The 19217-nt window shown below is 38.3% G+C and overlaps 2 protein-coding genes across 10 annotated transcripts in view; one reads left to right on the top strand and one right to left on the bottom strand.

Annotated features, from left to right (window-relative positions):
• The window catches only part of ATP8B4 (ATPase phospholipid transporting 8B4 (putative)), a 334774-nt gene that overhangs the window by 83039 nt on the left and 232518 nt on the right, over positions 1-19217 (top strand).
• On the bottom strand, positions 14794-15348 carry LOC100434221 (large ribosomal subunit protein uL11-like). Its single transcript, XM_054531455.2, has one exon. The coding sequence runs from the start codon at positions 15304-15306 to the stop codon at positions 14809-14811; it is 498 nt and encodes a 165-aa protein (XP_054387430.1). The 5' UTR covers positions 15307-15348; the 3' UTR covers positions 14794-14808.

Below are 19217 nucleotides of genomic sequence, written 5' to 3'. Positions count from 1 at the left end.
GAGAGAGAAACACCTAATATATTCCATTTCACTATACTAAAATTCTGTGCAAAAAGATGCTTGAAATTATTGTGGAGACTGAATCTTTGCTGCTTGTTATAAATATTGCAGGGCGTAAGCCTTCCATTCGTAGGTTCATCAGCTTTTATGATTGGGAGCGATAGGGAGGCAGCATTGCAGTCGTTAGTCCTAGGTGTGGTCTAGAATTTATCCTGTATTTAAGTCACTTTGGAATAGAAGTTTTTTTTCTCAGACAGGATACACTATATATTTTTAAATCTCCTCCCATAGTCGTAGTGCAGAGATATAAATAGAAGTACAGATAAGAGATGTCTTCTGCCTTTCAAACCCTTCCCAAGTTTGTGTGCTGCTTTAACTTTATTCACATAGAGCAGTCTGTTTTGTTCCTCAGGATGTGGGCTAGGTTAGGATGCTGTCACAAACCACCAGTCACAGAGGACTTCCTAAAGGGAAGCCCCAGGGAGTGTTCCTCTCCACCACCCTTCCCTCACCTCTCTGTGGAATTAGGGGAGAGCGGCTATTCTCTCCACAAAAACTCTTTTTTTCTTTGGTTTCATGACCCTCATGCAGATTCTTCTTGCTTCTCAGGCTGCTCTGCCTCTGTCTCCTTCATTGCACCCTGGTGGTGGAATTTCCGCCTGGCTCAGTCTTCTGCACTTTTATCTCTGTTCACTTTGTTCCTCAGAGAACTCCTCCTCTATTTTGGTTTCTGTTCATCACTATGGAGATGCCTTTTAAAACTATGGTGTTTATTGTGAAATCTTTCCTAAACATTATACGTTATTTCCAACTGTTGCTGATTTCGATCTAATAGTTTTATCAATATAGCTTTAGATTGCATAGAATAAGAAAACCTGGGAATTAGAAGAATCTTCGAAGTCAGTTTTTCCAGCTTTATTTCTACTTTGACAGTCTGTTTCTATAGCGCTGATGAATATTTTCCTTGAATATTGCTCTGACAAGTAGCTCAGATATCTAATTTGGGAGATGTCTAATTCTCTTTCTTTTTCTTTTTTTTTTTTTAGAAACAGGGTCTCACTCTGTCACCCAGGCTGGAGTGCAGTGGTGATCATAGCTCACTACAGCCTCAAACTCTTGGGCTCAAATGATCCTCCCACTTCAGCCTCCCAAGTAGCCAGGTCTACAAGTGTACCACCACACCTGGCTAGTTTTAAAATTTTTTGTAAAGACAGGGTCTCACTATACTGTTCAGGTTTGTCTTGAAGGCCTGGCCTGAAGTAATCTTTCAGCCTGGGCCTCCTAAAGTGTTAACGATTACAGGCGTGAGCCACTGCCTTCAACCTCATTATCTGTTTTGACAGTAAATTCAACCATATGTTAACAGAATTTCAGATCCTTGTAAAGTTTACTTTCTGTTCTGAATTTTGGAATAACAGAGTATCTATTCTGCCATCTACCTTAAAAATAATCAAATATTTGAAGATCTCTCTCATTTTGCCACATGGTCTCTTTCTTTTGCTAATATTCTCTCTGTCTTTCAGTCTCTGATTTTTTGGGTAGACACCTGCAAGTTTCCTCTAATATATGACATGGTTCCTAGTTTTTAGACTCTCAGTATCTTACCTATAATATGAGCTTCACCAGGGAAGGGCTGCTGTCTGTCTCATTTTTGACCCTGCAACATGTAGTATGGTGTGTGTCACTTTGTTCTAGAACCTGGACATCTATTGAGTAGATGTTTGAATGAACACATGATGGTCACAAAACGTTTTGATGCTCTTGGCTTCTCCAGTGGCTTCTATATTGCTTACAACTGGATTCGGTTGAACCCAGTTTTCAAGATGTAGTCTAACTTAACTTGGAATGGAGTGGTACCAGATTCTGCTGATCTGGAATTTGGTTTCCATTAAGATTGTATTAGAAGCTTTTGGAAATTTGTACTTATGGCTCACTGAGCTCGCGGTGAAGGCTGAAAAACCGTGAAAGGGTCTTGAGTCAGGTGTTATGTTTCTGTATTTATTAAGTTGATGTAGAGTCGTTGAATCAGTCAGGATTCTCTAGTAAAACAGAATGTATATGTGTGTATATATATATACACACACATATATACAAATATATGTATATATAATAATATATATAATAATATAAAAAAATATATACACATATGTGTATATATGTGTATATATATGTGTATATTTGTATATATGTGTATATACACATATATTTGTATATAGGTGTATATATACATATATGTATGTGTCCAAATATATACATATATGGATATATGTATGCATTTATATATATTCATATATATTATATATAAATACTGTATGGATTTGCCTCATATGATTATTGATGCTGAAAAATCCTGATTTGCAGTTGGCAAGCTGGAGACCCAGGAGAGCCAGTGGCATGATTTCAGTCCAAATGCCAGCAGGCTTGAGACCCAGGAAGAGCCAGTGTTTTAGTTTGAGTCTGAAGGCAAGAAAAAACTGATGTCCCAGCTCAAAGGCAAGAGGAGTTCCTTCTGCTCAGCCTTTTTGTTCTATTCAGGCCTTGAGCTGATTGGATGAATCCCACACACATTAGGGACGGTGATCTGCTTTACGCTGCCTACTGATTAAAATGTTGATCTCATCCAGAAAGACCCTCACAGACACACCAGAACTGTGCTTGACCAAATATCTGAGCACCCTGTAGCCCAGGCAAGTTGACACACAAAATTCACCCTCACAGACATACTTTAGTTTATCAAGATATTTTTGAATTTGTGTATTTCTCCTTTTGGTTTGTCAGGTTTTTCTTTAAATATTTTGAGGCTACATTATTGGATGCATACAAATTTAGTTGTTGTATAGTCCTGGAAGATCAATCTTTTGTTACTATGGGATCACTCTATTTATCTCTAGCAGTGCTTATTGTATTAAGTTTAATTTATCTGATATGAGTATAATAATACCAGATATCCTATGGTTAATGTTGCATGTTATATATTTTCACATTTTTTTTTACTTTAAACTCTTTATTATTTTTATATCTAAGATGCTGCATATAGAGGTTTAAAAAATTCAGTTTGATAAACTTTGGCTTTTAAGGAGAATATTTAGTTTACTTACAGCTAATATAGTGATTGCTATGTTTGTATCAGTAGTAAAATAAATTCATTATCTTAATATTTGTTGTTATTCGTTTTCTTTTTATTGCCTTCTTTTGCGTTCATCAAATATTTTTATTATTCTAGTTCCAACCACCTGTTAGCTTGGTAGTCATCATTCCTTTAAACTTCTTTTTGTGGTTACTCTGATTACAACATTTCTGTATAGCTGAATGAGTACTTTTACTATATCATGAATTTGTCAGCAATATCATTAATTTAGAATATTTTAACTCTTTTAATCAAGTTTTTATGCTATCATTACCATGTATTTAATTCTTGGTACATTTTAAAACCAGCAGTGCAACAGTAATAAATAACATGTATTATTGTCAGTACAGTAATTATTTGTGCAGATTTACCCATAATCATTGTTATTTTTTATTTTTCTGCATTCTATCTAGAATAGTTTTTCTTCTTTCTTAAGACTTCCTTTTTTTTTTTTTTTAAATGTGGGAATGCTGGTAATGAATTCTATCACTTTTTGTCAGTTAGAAAAAATATTTCTTTTGGATTTACATTTGAATGTGAATATTTCCACTGGGTGGAGAATTCTGTGTTGATACTCTTTTCTTCTGGCACTTTAAAGATATCATTCCATTGCATTCAGGCCTCCACTGACTTTTTTGAAAAGTAAGGTGACAATCTTATTATTACTTTTTTGAAGATGACATATCTTTTTCCTCTGGCTGCTTCAAAAACTTTGTCTTTGAGCAGTATTACTATTATGTGTCTAGATACAGTTTCTTTTTTTATCCAGCTTGGGATTCTTAGAAATTCTTCATTTTGTAGTTTGATGTCTTTTGAAAGTTTTGGAAAATTCCCAGTCAGAATATCCTCAGATCATGTTTCTATCCCCTATTCTCTTTGTTCTCCTCAATGAGAATCCAATTACACATATGATAAACCTTTAACCATGTATCTTATCTTTTTATGCTCTTTTCTGAAATTTTAAACTTTTCGTCTCTCCATATGCAGTTTTCATATTTTCTACTGACCAGTTTCCAGCTATTACCCTATGTTGCTGTTTCTAATTTTCTTTTCATATGTTGAATTCTGAATTTACTATATTTTCAAATTCTAGAGTTTTCATTTGTTTCTTTTACATTTTTTTCAGTTCTTTAGTGAAATTCTCCATCTTGTTATTTTTTTAATGTACATGTTAATCAGTTAAAGTCCAAATCTAATAGTTCTAATATCTGGATCATCTGTTTTTATTTTCTATTTATTCTTTTTGTTTTCAATAATTTGATATTATCTTCTGCCATAACCACTAATTTGTTATTGTCCTGCACAGGACATGATCTCATTCCTTTTTATGGCTGCATAGTATTCCATGATGTATATGTACCACATTTTCTTTATCCAGTCTATCATTGATGGGCATTTGGGTTGATTCTATGTCTTTGCCATTGTGAATAGTGCTGCAATGAACATACATGTGCATGTATCTTTGTAATAGAATGATTTATATTCCTTTGGGTATATACCTAGTAATGGGATTGCTGGGGCAAATGGTATTTCTGCCCTTAGGTCTTTGAGGAATCACCATATTGACTCCCACAATGGTTGAAGTAATTTATATTCCCACCAACAGTGTAAAAACATTCCTGTTTCTTGAGACTGTGCCCTTGCACTCCAGCCTGGGAGACAGAGTGAGACTGTCTCAAAAGAAAGAAAGAAAGAAAGAAAAAAAAAGTTCCTGTTTCTCCACAGCCTCACTAGCATCTGTGGTTTCTTGACTTTTTAATAGTTGCCATTCTGACTGGTGTGAGGTAGTATCTCACTGTGGTTTTTATTTGCATTTCTCTAATAATCAGTGATGTTGAGCCTTTTTTCATGTTTGTTGCCCACATAAATGTCTTCTTTTGAGAAGTTCATGTCCTTTGCTCCCTTTTCAATGGGGTTGTTTGCTTTTTTCTTGTAAATTTGTTTAAGTTCCTTATAGATTCTGGATATTAGATCTTTGTCAGGTGGATAGATTGCAAAAATTTTTTCCCATTCTGTAGGCTGTCTGTTCACTCTGATGATAGTTTATTTTGCTGTGCAGAAGCTCTTTAGTTTAATTAGATCCCATTTGTCAACTTTTACTTTTGTTGCAATTGCTTTTGACATTTTTGTCATGAAATCTTTGCCCATGCCTATGTCTTGAATGGTACTGCCTAGATTTTCTTTTAGGGTTTTTATAGTTTTGGGTTTTACATTTGAGTCTTTTAATCCATCTTGAGTTAATTTTCGTATAAGGCATAAGGAAGGGGTCCAGTTTCAATCTTCTGCATATGGCTAGCCAATTCTCCTAGCACCCTTTATTAAATAGGGAATCCTTTCCCCATTGCTTGTTTTTGTCAGGTAACCAAAACAGCCTGGTACTGGTATGAAAACAGACACATAGACCAATGGAACAGAATAGAGAACTCAGAAATAAGACTGCACATCTACAACCATCTGATCTTTGAGAAACCATTCACTTATTGATTTATCTATCCATTCATCTATCTAGCCATCCAACCATCTATCCATCATTCTATCCATTTCAGAAATATATACTGAACATTGACTATGTGCTAGACACTGTTCCAAAGGTTGCAGGTACAGCTGTGAACAAAACAGGTTTAAAGAAAAAGCCCTCAACCTGCATGGAGCTCACATTCTGGTCGGGGGGCACGGCAGAAAGACAATCAACAAAATAAATGAATAAATAATCTTCTACATTGGGTGGAGTGTACTGCAGTTTCAAAAAGGATAACCATGGAAGGCTGAATTAAGAAGACATACTTGATTGCAAATTTGAAAGAAGTGAGGCAGCAGCCCTGTAGATATTTGAGCGATAAGCATGCCAGGCAGAGGGAACAGTAAGTGCAAAGGCTCTGAGATGAGAATGGACCTGGTGTGGTCAAGGAACAAGAGGCCACTGAGGCTGGAGTTGAATGAAGATGGGGGACAGTGGTTGTCAGGGCTGGATCGAGGTTTTTTTTTTTTTTTTTAAGAGGGAGTCTCGCTCTGTCACCCAGGCTGGAGTGCAGGGACGCAATCTCGGCTCATTGCAACTTCCGCCTCCTGGGTTCAAGCAATTCTTCCCAAGTAGCTGGGACTGACTACAGACGCCAGCCACCATGTCCAGCTAATTGTATTTTTAGTAGAGATGTGGTTTCACCATGTTGGTCAGGCTGGTCTCGAGCTCCTGCTCAGGTGATCCACCTGCCTTGGCCTCCTAAAGTGCTGGGATTACAGGTGTGAGCCACCGCGCCCAGCCTGGATCTAGGTTTTTTGAGGCCTTAAGCTAATATAAATACAAAATACAAAATCAGGTATAATAAAAAATATTTATTTAGAGTGAGAAAATCGCTATAAATTATAATTTTGAAAATTTGAAAAATACCCCAAACATCCCAAAATTCAGAAAAACAACACAATGTCTTCATTTTGCTGAATATGCCTTTATAATATTTTCTTTATTTATTTTTGGTTTTTTATTTTTGATTGCCTCTCATATAACAATTATTTTGTTGCAAAATTTTCTGAAGAGAGACTTAGATAATTCAGTTTTTCCTTTGGTATAGTTAATTAACATTAATTTAAAAATTATGGTAGCTTAGAAAAAATTTTCACCTTTGTGACTTCACAATGTCACATAAACATTTAGAATGGTCAACCTTGAAAAACTTCCACCAAGTTTCTTTCATATATGAACTGTTACAGATATACTTACCATAAGTAGTGCTGCTATAAGTAGGTTTATGCTCTATAAGCACAGGAATTCTAATGCATTTTATTCTTTGAAATCCCTATGAAAAAAGAAAAATATGTTTATTATACTTACTAAGTATAATAAGCATATCATGTCATACATGTATTCATCAACTCCTAGTCAAAACAGAATTTATTGCCTCTCAAGAATATGAGGAGTGTATATATATAATATATCAAATATGTATGATATATATTATATATAATGAATATATGATATATATTTATTTTATATAATGAATATATGATATATATTTATTTTATATAATATATATCATACATTCATTATATATAATAAATATATATCATATATCATATAAATATATATTTATATATCATATATATAGTAAAATAATATATATGATATGTTTATTATATATAATAAAATAATCTATATCATATATAATATATATAAAATAAAATGAAATACGTAATAAAATGTTTTACATATAGATACATACATATACATATACATATACATATACATATACATTTACTTGATACTCCTCATACTCCTGATGGGAGATATATTCTGTTTTGACTAGGAGTTGTTGACTACTAAATCTTACACATATAATTTTACACATCTGATGATTGGGAGAATTCTGCACAGGCTAACTTCTAGCTCTATATTTCAAACCTCCAGTCTCTTCCACAATCCACACACTTCTAGTGCCAGGTGCTGTAGGATGTGATCATGTTGCCATGTGACCTTGGGCCCTAGATTCTTATGTTACCGCACTGTGTGGATCTGCATTCCTGACCACCAATAACTGAACTCTTTGTAGAAGTAACTGTGAATCACATAAATAGACTCCAGGAAACAAACTCGTGTAGTTGCACCCGATTGCCCCTTATCTGACTCCCAGCAGCGCCATCTGATATGAGGCAAAGTGTGATGGAAGGAACGTTAAAGTGGAGGAGATGATGGTCTTAGCCCCCTGTGGCTAAAAGCCCCCTGTGGCTTTTATAAACTGAAAAAGAAGGACTACGCAAACACATTTCTAGTGCTACTCCTTGGGATGAACTGTGCAAGTGAGGTGAGCTGAAGCTTGTTTAGCTTCATGGTAAGTTGGCCTCTGGTGGTGATGTGAGGCCAGGGAGGTAATGGGGTAGATGTGTAAAGATTAGGCAGGTCCCTGAAGGCCTTGGTAACAACTGGCTTCTGTGTCTTCAGATGAAGAGCTAGTGGATGGCCTTGAGTAGGAGAGAGAGATAAGACTTGCGGTAGGCAAAATAATACTCCTTGCCCCAATGACGTCCCAGAACCTGTGAATACATTACCTTACAAGGCAAAAGGAACTTTGTGGATGTGCTTAAGTGAAGGGATCTTGAGGGTGGTGAGAATATCCTGAATGATGGAGGTAGGCCCGGTGTAACTGCAGGGATCCTTATCAGAGGGAGGCAGGAGGGTCAAGGTCAGAGAATGAGATGTGACAACGAAAACAGAGGTTGGACTGCTGTGGGCCATGAGCCAAAGGATGTGGGCAGCTTTTAGAAGCTGGAAAGTCAAGAAACAGATTCTTCCCTAGGGTCTCTAGAAGGAACTCAGCCCTGCTGACACCTTAATTTTAGCCCTGTAAGACCTTTTTCAGACTGCTGACTTTCAGAACTGTAAGATAATGTTTATGTTGTCTTATGCCACTAAATTCATGGTAATTTGTTAGAGCAGCAGTGGAAAACTGATAGAATTCTGAAAGGAGCATTCTGGCTGCTCGTTGAGAATAGATGGTAGGGCGAAGGGGCAGAAGCATTGAGACCAGAGGGGGGAGGCTGTTGCAGTAGCCTGGGCAGCGGGGATGGTGGCTTGGACCAGGGTGTGGGCAGAGGAGGCCTGAGAAGTGGCCGATTCTGAGTATTTACCACCTTTCTTTTCTGCCTCAAATCCTGGCCCCCTTGTATCTCTTTTTAAAGCCTTATTACCTGAATGTGTCATGAATAGGTAAATAAAGTGAGGCTCCTATTTTTCTGTTGGTCTTTTCACACTTGGACTGATCTTAGAAGGAACAGCTGAGATGAGACTGTGGTGATGTTCTGTTTTAGTGTCCATATTTTTTACCCCATCTTAGATGGCAGACCTCCTCCACCAAATTCCTTTTCATTACATCACTGTGGTGTAGTTTGGGTCAGGTGCCTGGCAAAATAACCCTGCACACTCCATGGTTTGTATATGGCTACGTAAGCTCCCTTCAGAGCTGCCTGGGACAGGCAGGGATGCTTTTTGGCCACCCGTCTGGATGTGATGTTCCTTTTCTCCAGTTGCTGTGGGCTCTCTGGCCTCTCTTCTGCGTCCTTGCTGTGCACATATCTGTGGGCATGAAAACACTTTGAAGGCAATCATTGTCTTGTTTGTCTTTGTTTTGTCTTTGCTGACTAGCTATTCTAGCTAGACGAGCAGCTCTATTAGCCTTGCTCAAATGAGCTCAATAAATATTTTTGGGATAAATCACTTTCCCTTGGCTCTAGTAAATTTTATTTGCCATATGGATTCAGGGAGCTGAGATGCAGAAACCAATATGTATTAAAGAAACTCAGTTTATAGCCTCATGCATCTTAAGGTGACAAACACGAATTGAAAGCTTCCTGTGCAACCCCTGAGGTATCAAGCAGAGAAGTGCTCTCTTCAGAGCTCTTTCTTGCCTGTCTTTCTTTTATGTCTGGAGTTATTTCCTCTTATTTTATGACAGGAGGCTTTCTTGGCCAACCCTCAGATGGCCAGCCTGTGTTTCACAGAGGAAAATTAAATGCCCTCTAGCTTCTAGGCTCTTATAATCTTTGGGGCAGATGCTGATTTTCTTTTTCTCTTTGAGTAGAGATGATACAGAAAGAAAGAAATGACTGTTTCTCATCTTTAGAGAAAGCATTCTGTATGGTCTGGTCCATAAAAATGCATTTTTTTGCTATAGATAATCAAATTGTAAAAGAATGTAGATAGAAAAGAACAGATTAGAACAAGCACATATAAGAAAAGTTTCAAAGAAAGCAGTCAGTTTTGAACAGGAGTATTCTTAGCGAACTGCCCAAAGTCTCCAAGGAGAGAGGAAACACGCCCTACAGGAAGGCCTTCCCAGTGCAGCAGAGACCGACCCTGGAGATGATGAAGCATGGGAAGTGACTGGGCCGCGAGGTTGTTTGGGATGGGGTGTGTGATTTGATGTACATCTGGACTATTGCATTTGATGAGAGGGCTCTTCCCTCTCTCTTTGACCTTTGGACCAAGGCACACACCAATTTGCAGTTTCCCAGTCATCTATGCAGTGTACCACCACCATCTCCTTATATCGAGAATCTCCTCCGAGCTTCTTTTATAAGGGAGGCAGTTCCGTGTTTGCATTCTGACTCTACTGCATAATCTTGCTAGGACTCTGTTTCTTCCCCTGTAAAGTAGGGCTGATAACAGCATGTACCTAATGGGATTGTTCTGAGGATTAATAAAATAATGTGTGTGAAACACTTCATGTAGTATCTAGCTTGTAATAAGTGCTCAATTAATGTTAGCTATTACTATTATTATCATAAGTCTTAAATCTCTAGTCATGAATCTTATAGAAAGCTACATGCTGAGGGTTTATATGGAGATTTTATTAATTTTATGTGTAATTTGTATAATCCAGTTCATGTATCCTAGAAGAGGAATGAATAATGAATTGGTAAAAATTTTACATTTCTTTGTGAAGCTATAGTGAGCCCTGGAAGGAATAAAGCTCTCACATCAAATTTTCCAGCTATCTGGACCTGATGAGCAAATTGGCTCAGCCAAGAGAAAAACAAACCCAAGGCCCTTTAGTATTTGTTTGAATCCCCTAACATTGTTTCCAAGCTCTCTTGTGAGGAAAGCATAAAAAAATTGTGGGAAGAGTTTTTTTTCCCTTCTATTCTCTTTGGTTTTCTGCTTAAATGTCAATAAGTCCCAGAAGCTGCAGGTCACCACTGGGTTTCAATAGGAAACCCCAACTCGGGACACATTTTTCAGTTGTATCAGAATGTGTTCTTGGATCCAACTCAGGAAATCTTGGAGGCTGAGGGACTCTTTTTTCTTTAAACCTCTCCCCACTCATTGTTCTTTCTTCATGTCTTTAATGAATTGCTTTGGCTTCCAACTACATGGACCAGATTATGAAGAATGAAAGAAAATTAGGAAAGGAAGAAGCTTAAGTTATTGATTTAGCTTGAGGAAATTTTTCAGAGATTTCTGACCCAACCCCAAAAAACCCACAATCACCCTAAACCCCAAATGACACTTCATGTTTGGAGACATTCTTCAGCTTTTGGATCGGTACCAGTCTTGCTCAGGAAATATCAGTCTATATCACTGAGTTTTATTTAGGGACCCCGAATGCTCCATGGTGCTTCATCATTTCATGATTTTGAGGGTCTACAGCCAAGTGCCTGAGGCTGTTTTCTAAACCACATTTGGTGAAGGACAAAATGCTCTGGAGTTAATTAAAGAAAGACTGTTGTATTTGTTAATTAGGGATTCATATTTGCTGTGATCGCTCGTGGGTCTAGTGGAAACTTGCTAACTCTTCCCTTTACTCTTGCTCTTATTAGCAGAGCTCATGCATTCACTACCTAATCTTAAATACTAAGGTGTTACAAATTGTTCACAAACTGATTTTTAGGAAAAGGTTGTAAATGGCCTGTTTTCTTTTGCCTACTGGAAGTGGAAGTTGGATAATGTATAATTTATTATATTATGATGGAGAAGAGGACAGATTAGGAGTTGGGTGTTGCCTTTGAGGACCTGGAGTAGAATCAACGGGCATTTGCCAATTTCCATTGAAAATATTAAAAAAATTACTTCAAGATCTTCTTGGGAAATAACCATATTAGCAACTTTAAGACTGACTATTCAAGCTTGAGTGATTTCCTTTTTTGCCCATTTACTAATTTTCAGTTTTTTTAAAAAAGGATTTTTCTGGTATTTTTCTGTTTACAGTGTATTTTCCATATATTTCCTTATTAAATTATTATAATACACAGTGGCATTATTTTACTGACAAACCGTAAGTAAGGAGAGGTATGAGTTAAAATGTGCTTGTATAGGTACTTGCAGAAGGATCATTGCCTCTTGTTGCCTCAAGGTCCAAGTGTCTTTTTCTTTTATGAGGACTCTTTTTTTTTTTTTTTCTTGAGACGGAGTCTCGCTCTGTACCCCAAGCTGGAGTGCAGTGGTGCGATCTCGGCTCACTGCAAGCTCCACCTCCCGGGTTCACGCCATTCTCCTGCCTCAGCCTCCATAGTAGCTGGGACTACAGGTGCCCGCCACCACGCCTGGCTAATTTTTTGTGTTTTTTGTAGAGATGGAGTTTCACCATGTTAGCCAGGATGGTCTCGATCTCCTGACATTGTGATCTGCCCGCCTCGGCCTTCCAAAGTGCTGGGATTACAGGCGTGAGCCACCATGCCCGGCCTATGAGGAGTCTTTCATTAAACTCTCATTTTTATGGGTCCTAAAAATCTTCCTAACAGGGGAACAACACGTTAATTGAACTTAAAAATTTCTAGCAGGGCGCCAGACATGGTGGTTCATGCCTGTAATTCAAGCACTTTGGGAGGCCAAGGTGGGAGGATTGTTTGAGGCCAGGAGTTCGAGACCAGCCTGAGCAACATAGTGAGACCTTGTCTCTACTTATTAAAAAAAAAATTCTAGCAAGACAGTAGTATGTCCCTCTCATCTTTTAAACTTGTTTCTTAGTGATCTGATTACACTTTTGGATGTTCTGTTTGTATCTCCCTCTTCCAAATGGAAAGACAAGCATAAGTGGATATAGTTTTGTTTTTAATCATAAACCAGGAGCGACTTTAACAAACCATCAGCCCTATGAGATAATTCTTTTTTTGCAGGGAAATAGGGAGTTATAGATTAATTATTCTGAAACTGGGTTATTCTTTTTGATAAATGTTCCCTAATATTTAACTGATTTATAGATGTTTACTTCCTAAAATAAATGAGGTATCCTCATTTAATTATCTTGGAGAATATAACTGAAAGTACATGGCTCAAAGATAAGCATCCAATGAGTGCTTCATTGCTATCCTATTTGGTTGAGGAAGGCATCAAATTATATTGGATTTTATGATTTTGGGGAATTTAAGGTTATTTTCATCATCCTGTATGGAGTGGCACTTTGAAGGCTTACTTATCTATTTTTCTATATTCTGGAGCAGATTCAAAACAAATGTCTAAGAGATTTCTGCCTCTGCTGATGGCTGTTATCTTGGATCACTAGAATGACAAAGGATGGCTTCCTTCCTATCCAGGCATATGTTTCTGTTAGGCTCCTCAGGTGTCAAAAAATGATGCAAATGCTATTACCAACTTGATCTTCTTTTGGGTCTTGTACTCAGCCAGCAATACAGTGTAGCAGCATTCCAGGTATGTTCCAGGAAGTTCAGTCTCAAGTTCATGGTCACATAGTATTTATTACAGTGAAGTTGATAGAAATAAGAATGATTACTCAGCGAACACATAGCTTATGCATTCATTCAAATATCCCAAAATATATTCCTGGATTTAATCAGATCAACAGAGTACAGAGACCCCATCATAGACCCCTCTAAATTGTGTCATGAGATGATATCCTTAGGGTTGTTACAAAACATAGCTCCAAAAACCTTATTTTATGTTCTTTATATCAAACAATGACTTCCTTATGAGGATTTCTTAGGTAAATTAATGCTTGAGGCAAGAATTACTAATAATTGTACTTTTCCTGAGAAATTGATTTATTATTACCTACCAGAACTACTACTAATTGTACTTTTACTGATAAATTGACTTTATTACCTCACAGACTTTGTAAAATAAAGGGCAATAGACAGGCATTCCTTTATTCTGTGGCATTTGTGGCACACCTGGATCAGGTGTGTGGGTCATTGGATTAGCCATTTTTATTATCATTCTTGACTCTGGTTGATTATCATTCTTCCTTCTGTATCTTCTTCCACCCTACTGTACTTTAAACATTTAAACAAGTATTTTTCCTGTTGTACATTCTTTTTTGTAAAATTTTTTATTTTAATTTTTGTGAGTACATAGTAGGTATATCTATTTATGGGTTATACATTAGATATTTTGGTACAGACATGGAGTATATAATAATCACGTCATGTAAAATGGGGTATCCATCCCCTCAAGCATTTTCCTTTGTATTAGAAACAATCCAATTATACTTTTAGTTATTTTAAGTGTACAATTAAATTATTATTGACTATAGTCACCCTGGTTTGCTGTCAAATAGTAGGTCTTACTGTTGTACATTCTTGAGTAGCTGTTTTGCAGATGGTCGTTGTCTGTAAACACTTTTGCAGAGATGTCTTTATTTCCCCTTCACACTTGATTATTTGACTGGGTATGGAATTCTAAGTTTCAAAATATTTTTCTTTAAAACTGAAAATAATCACTCCAATGTCTTCTAGCATCCTTATTGCTGATGAGAAATGTCATATTGGTCTGATTCTTATGTTTCAGGCTGACCATTTTTTTTTCTTTTGGAAGTTTTTGGGATTATCTCCTTGTCCTTGGAGCTCAAAATTTTATGAAGGTTTGTGGGTTCATTTTCATTCATCCTGATTGGTACTTGGTGGCCCTTTTACTTTGAAGAGTTACATCTTACTCTGGAGCAGGGCAGTTTTCTTCTATTTACTTAATTGTTTTCACCTATCCATTGTCTATGTTCCCTTATCCTAAGTTTTTTTTTTCCACATTTTCCTCCTGTTTGTCATTTTGATATATATTTTGTGAGATTTATCCCATCTGTTCTTCCATCTTGTCCATTCTACTCTCCAGTGTGTTCAGTAAATATTTTTAATTTCTAGGGACTTTTTCTTGTTCTCTGTTTTCTTTGTTTATATTAGCTTGTTCTTTTTTTTTTTTTTTCCAGTTGTCAAATGATCCTTTATTGAAATATTTTCCTTTGTGCTTAACTAGCTGGGCATTCCACAGCACCACTATTGATGTCATCTATGATGTCATGAGGGTGGCAGCCATCAACATTACAGCCCACAGACTGGGCAGTCCCCAGGATCTCTTTAATGGTTCCAGAGAGTTCTCTGGCTAAGGATCGGTGCCGCATCTGTCGAGCAATGTTGACGATCTCATCAAAAGTGATATTCCCACTGTGTTTAATGTTTTTCTGTTTCTTTCTGTCTCTTGGTGGTTCCTTGAGGGCTTTGATGATCAGGGCAGAGGCAGAAGGCACCACCTCAATCTGGGCCTGTCTGTTCTGAATGGTCAGTTTCACTGTAATCCTCAGGCCCTTCCAGTCACCTGTTGCCTTGGCAATGTCATCACCAGCCTTTTTTGGAGACAGACCCAGGGGGCCGATCTTGGGGGCCGGGGCAGAAGTGGCACCGACTTCACCTCCGGTGCACCTCAGGTATACGACTTTGATCTCGTTGGGGTCGAACTTCGGCGGCATGGTGGAGGCGGCTGGTGTGGGATGAACCGGGATTCGGGACGACCGAAGAAAGTTGCACCTTGGCCTCCTCCGAGCTGAAAGCCGAGAGCTATTAGTTTGTTCTTGTTTCATGGATGCCATGTCTTCTTAAATATCTTTGAGGTGCTGGGTACGGTGGCTCATGCTTGCAGTCCCAGCTATTCAGGAGGTTGTGGTGAGAGGACTGTTTGAACCCAGGAGTTAGAGACTGCAGTGAACTACAATTGTGCCACTGAATACCAGTCTGGGTGACAGAGTGGTATGCAGTGGCACAATCTCAAAAAAAAAAAAAGCATCTCTAAAAAACCTATATATCTATGCATATATATTCAAGGCACTAATTAGAATTAAAAAGAGAAGCCAATCCCCTTTTTCTACCTGTATTCGGCATTATCTCTTCTTGTTGGATCCCTCTTTTTTGTGCTCTTGGTTTTTCTCAGCTATTACTGGTTTGTATTTATAAATAAAGGACTAGATAGATTAGTGCCATCACAAGGGTCTTTTTCTCTGCCAGGCCTCTCCTTTGAACAGGAGTGAGCAGCCTGCTGACAGAGGCTTTTCTGTGGGTTAGTCAGGCAGTCTGGCAAATCCCACAATGGCCCCAGTCAGGCAGGCTTTACTAGGGGCCAAGTTGGCTATAGTTGCTGTAGAGGGGCAGAGCTCTTCCTTCTCAGGCCTGAATACCCACTCTTGGTTTCCTTCCCTGACGTGTTGCCTACTCTCTTTGTGGGCAAAGAAGGGGGTGTGGGAAATCCCAACTGGTTCAGTTATTTTTTTAATTACTCTAAGGTGGTAATATAATTTATCATCAAATGGAGACACTTTTGAGAATGAAAGGGGAACCTATCAATTATTTTGACAAGATAATAGGCATAACCTGGGCCTGTCACCCTGTCCATAACATACTCTCAATCTTCATATTTACTGACTCTGAATTTAGAGCTGCTCTGGGCTTATTGGGAAGATAACTCTTCTAATTCTTTTGGCTAGAGTTATTTCTATCTTTTTTCTCCCAGTCAAAATGATCTCATCTGCTTTCTATTTTATTCTCTAGGCTTTCTTCAAAATTTATGAACCTCTGCTAGCCACTGCTCTTGTTTTCCAGCACTGTTATGTTTTCAATCTTAAAAAATGTTTTCTGTAATTTCAGAGGGACCTGAGAAAGAAGGGAGGAAAAAGACAGACTTAACTTGCCATCTTAAACCGGAAGCTCTTTTAGCTCTTTTAGTCCACTTTAAACATGCTGGCTTACTATATTTTATACATCCTTATATATTGCCTTACTCCTTTTTGGAACTGGACAAATTCAGTGATAATTGTGCAGGTGTGAGCTCACACTGGTAAATCATCAACCCCTTGGTGACTAGTTTCCTTTCATTCCTCTTACATGTGGAAGGATCCCATGATGCCTATGAAGTATTAGGCATTAGGTCATTGAACCTCTGAGCCATTCTCAATGGGAATAGTTATGGGGGATTTGTTTTCAGCGTCCTCTTTTTCCGGATGTGGTTTATTGCCAAAAGGTATTATATCCCCTCATACACTGTGGTAGCACAGAGAAGAAAGTTAATTCCTGCAAAGATAATTCAGTTGTAGCATAGTCAGGTTAAAGACAGAAAACTGTAGCAATTTAGAACCAAAGCCAGTATTTTGCAGAACTTAATGAAGGGATGCTAAATTTTCTGCCAGAATTAATCCAGGAAGACTTAGTTCAGAAAGATGATAATTAATAGAAGTAACAGAGACAAAGATTAAGACTTATTAAGAAGGATTTAGAAACAAAAGTGGGCTTCCTGGCTCTAATCAGGTTTTGGGGGATGAGAGCAATTGGGATACCTGAAAGAAGATCCAAACTGACCTACCATAGAAACTACTTGGCTGCTTTGGGAATGGACTAGTCCCTATCCTTGTGGAGTATGGTTACATGGAGATGCTGGACAGGATGGTTTCTTTTTTTTCTTTTTTTTTTGAGATGGAGTCTTGCTCTGTCTCCAGGCTGGAGTGCAGTGGTGTAATCTTGGCTCACTGCAACCTCCGCCTCCCAGGTTCAGGTGATTTTCCTGCCTCAGCCTCCTGAGTAGCTGGGACTACAGGCACGTGCCACCACACCCAGCTAATTTTTGTATTTTTAGTAGAGATGGGGTTTCACCATGTTGGCCAGGATGGTCTCGATCCCTTGACCTTGTGATCCACCTGCCTCAGCCTCCCAAAGTGCTGGGATTACAGGCGTGAGCCACCACACCCAGCCCAGGATAGTTTCTGTGTGGCTCACAGAGTCAAGATTCTGGTGTTTGGAGTGGGTAAAATTAGGTACAGAACTATAGAATTCTACTCTTGGGTGTGCTTCATATAAATGTGAAATTTTAGAAGGATCATCATCTGAATGTATATGAAACAAGCTAAAGCCAATTAATATATGATTAATATATCTGATTTTTGTTTTGCTGCTATAATCTATAAATTACATGCAGCATACCAGTGGTCCAGGTTAACCTTTTGCCATGCAGACAGAGCCCTTGCTCCTACCATCCCAGTAACATTTTTTTGCTTTCCTGTCAGCAATTTTACTACTTCTGGGTTATGGTGATGTTACATAAATAAGTTATCTAGCTTTTTAAAGAATTTAGGTTCCCTCACCTTTCAAAGTACCACTTTGGGATTTGATGTTTTAATTCTTTGTTGGGGCATCAGCAAGAAAGACAGGATGGTGCTTTTTAGCCAGGGTTTGAAGTGTTTCCTTCAGGTGAGTGGGTGCTTGAGAGGTTGCTTCCTGGTGGATTCTGGATTTCAAAGTTATAGGTTAGGAGCAAACCCATTTAGGTATCATCAACTGTTGACACCAGTCCAATATTGTTCTTATCAGCAATTAGTTGAGCCGGACTAGAAAACAGGAACCATCACAGAAACCTGGCTTTATTAGATAGGCAAGAGGGAAACCATGCAGGTGGTTACTGGACAGACAAAACACCCTACAAATGGTAGAAACCCAGTCATAACCAAAGACAGAGTGTCATTTTTCAGGAGCGGTCCTTAGAGGTGACCTTCAGTCTTGGGAGTTGAACCACTAGGGCTACAGAGAGATTCTGCCTGCACTTTTGGAAAAAATTTGTTCTTACAATTCACGGTGCCTGGCATTCAAGTGGTGGGTGCTAAAATATATTCCTTCCTTCCTTCTCTCCCTCTTCATCTACCTCATTATCTCCCTCATTTTCCTCATCTCCCTTCTGCTTCCAGCTCTTCTTTTCACTTTTCTTTTGCTCTTCCCTCCTCCATCCCCAACACGTGTCTCCAAGTTACTTTCCACCATCCAGTCTCCTTTATCTCTGGTTGTAAGTGCCTTGTCTAAACTCAGACTCTTACTGCAATCCCTCCACCTTTTACCACCTGTCACCTACCCAGTTGGAGCATTATGGAATTAAGGGAATTTAATGGTGAGAGGGTCAAGTCATTCGCCATGAGAGTCCAGCATTGACATCTGGTGGTTACCTTGCTGACTCTTTTCTCATAGCTTTCATCATTCCATCCTAAATCTTTGGTCAACTCTGGAAGTACCTCTTCAGTAAACATGGAGCAAGAGCTTGCTACCCTTACTACTAAACTTGTTCTGCTGGTGTTTCTGGGGCACTGTCTTATCTTGCCCTCTGCAAATTTTTATTCTGCACTGTCATAATCTTTAGGTTTATTGTCCTTTTTATATTATTATTTGTACTGGTGTTGGCATTTGCTTTCAGAAGAGATTTTATTCTTTGGTCACTTCCAGCTAAGGGCAGCTCTCAGTCTCCTGATTATGTGTCATTCCTCTTAATATGCCTGGGCTGCTTACAGATATCACCTTTGGTTCTAAGACCATAAGGTCAGTGACCTCACTGGCCACTTCTGTATGTTTTTTTTGG

Source organism: Pongo abelii, chromosome 16, assembly GCF_028885655.2.
Source record: "Pongo abelii isolate AG06213 chromosome 16, NHGRI_mPonAbe1-v2.0_pri, whole genome shotgun sequence".
NCBI classification, from domain to species: Eukaryota; Metazoa; Chordata; class Mammalia; order Primates; family Hominidae; genus Pongo; species Pongo abelii.
The sequence above is the reverse complement of the archived record's forward strand: the minus strand, read 5'-3'. Positions and strand labels throughout refer to the sequence as shown.

What these genes read in the sequence shown, in the direction of transcription:
- LOC100434221 (XM_054531455.2), bottom strand. Translation starts at nt 15,306, where the DNA reads ATGCCGCCGAAGTTCGACCCCAACGAGATCAAAGTCGTATACCTGAGG.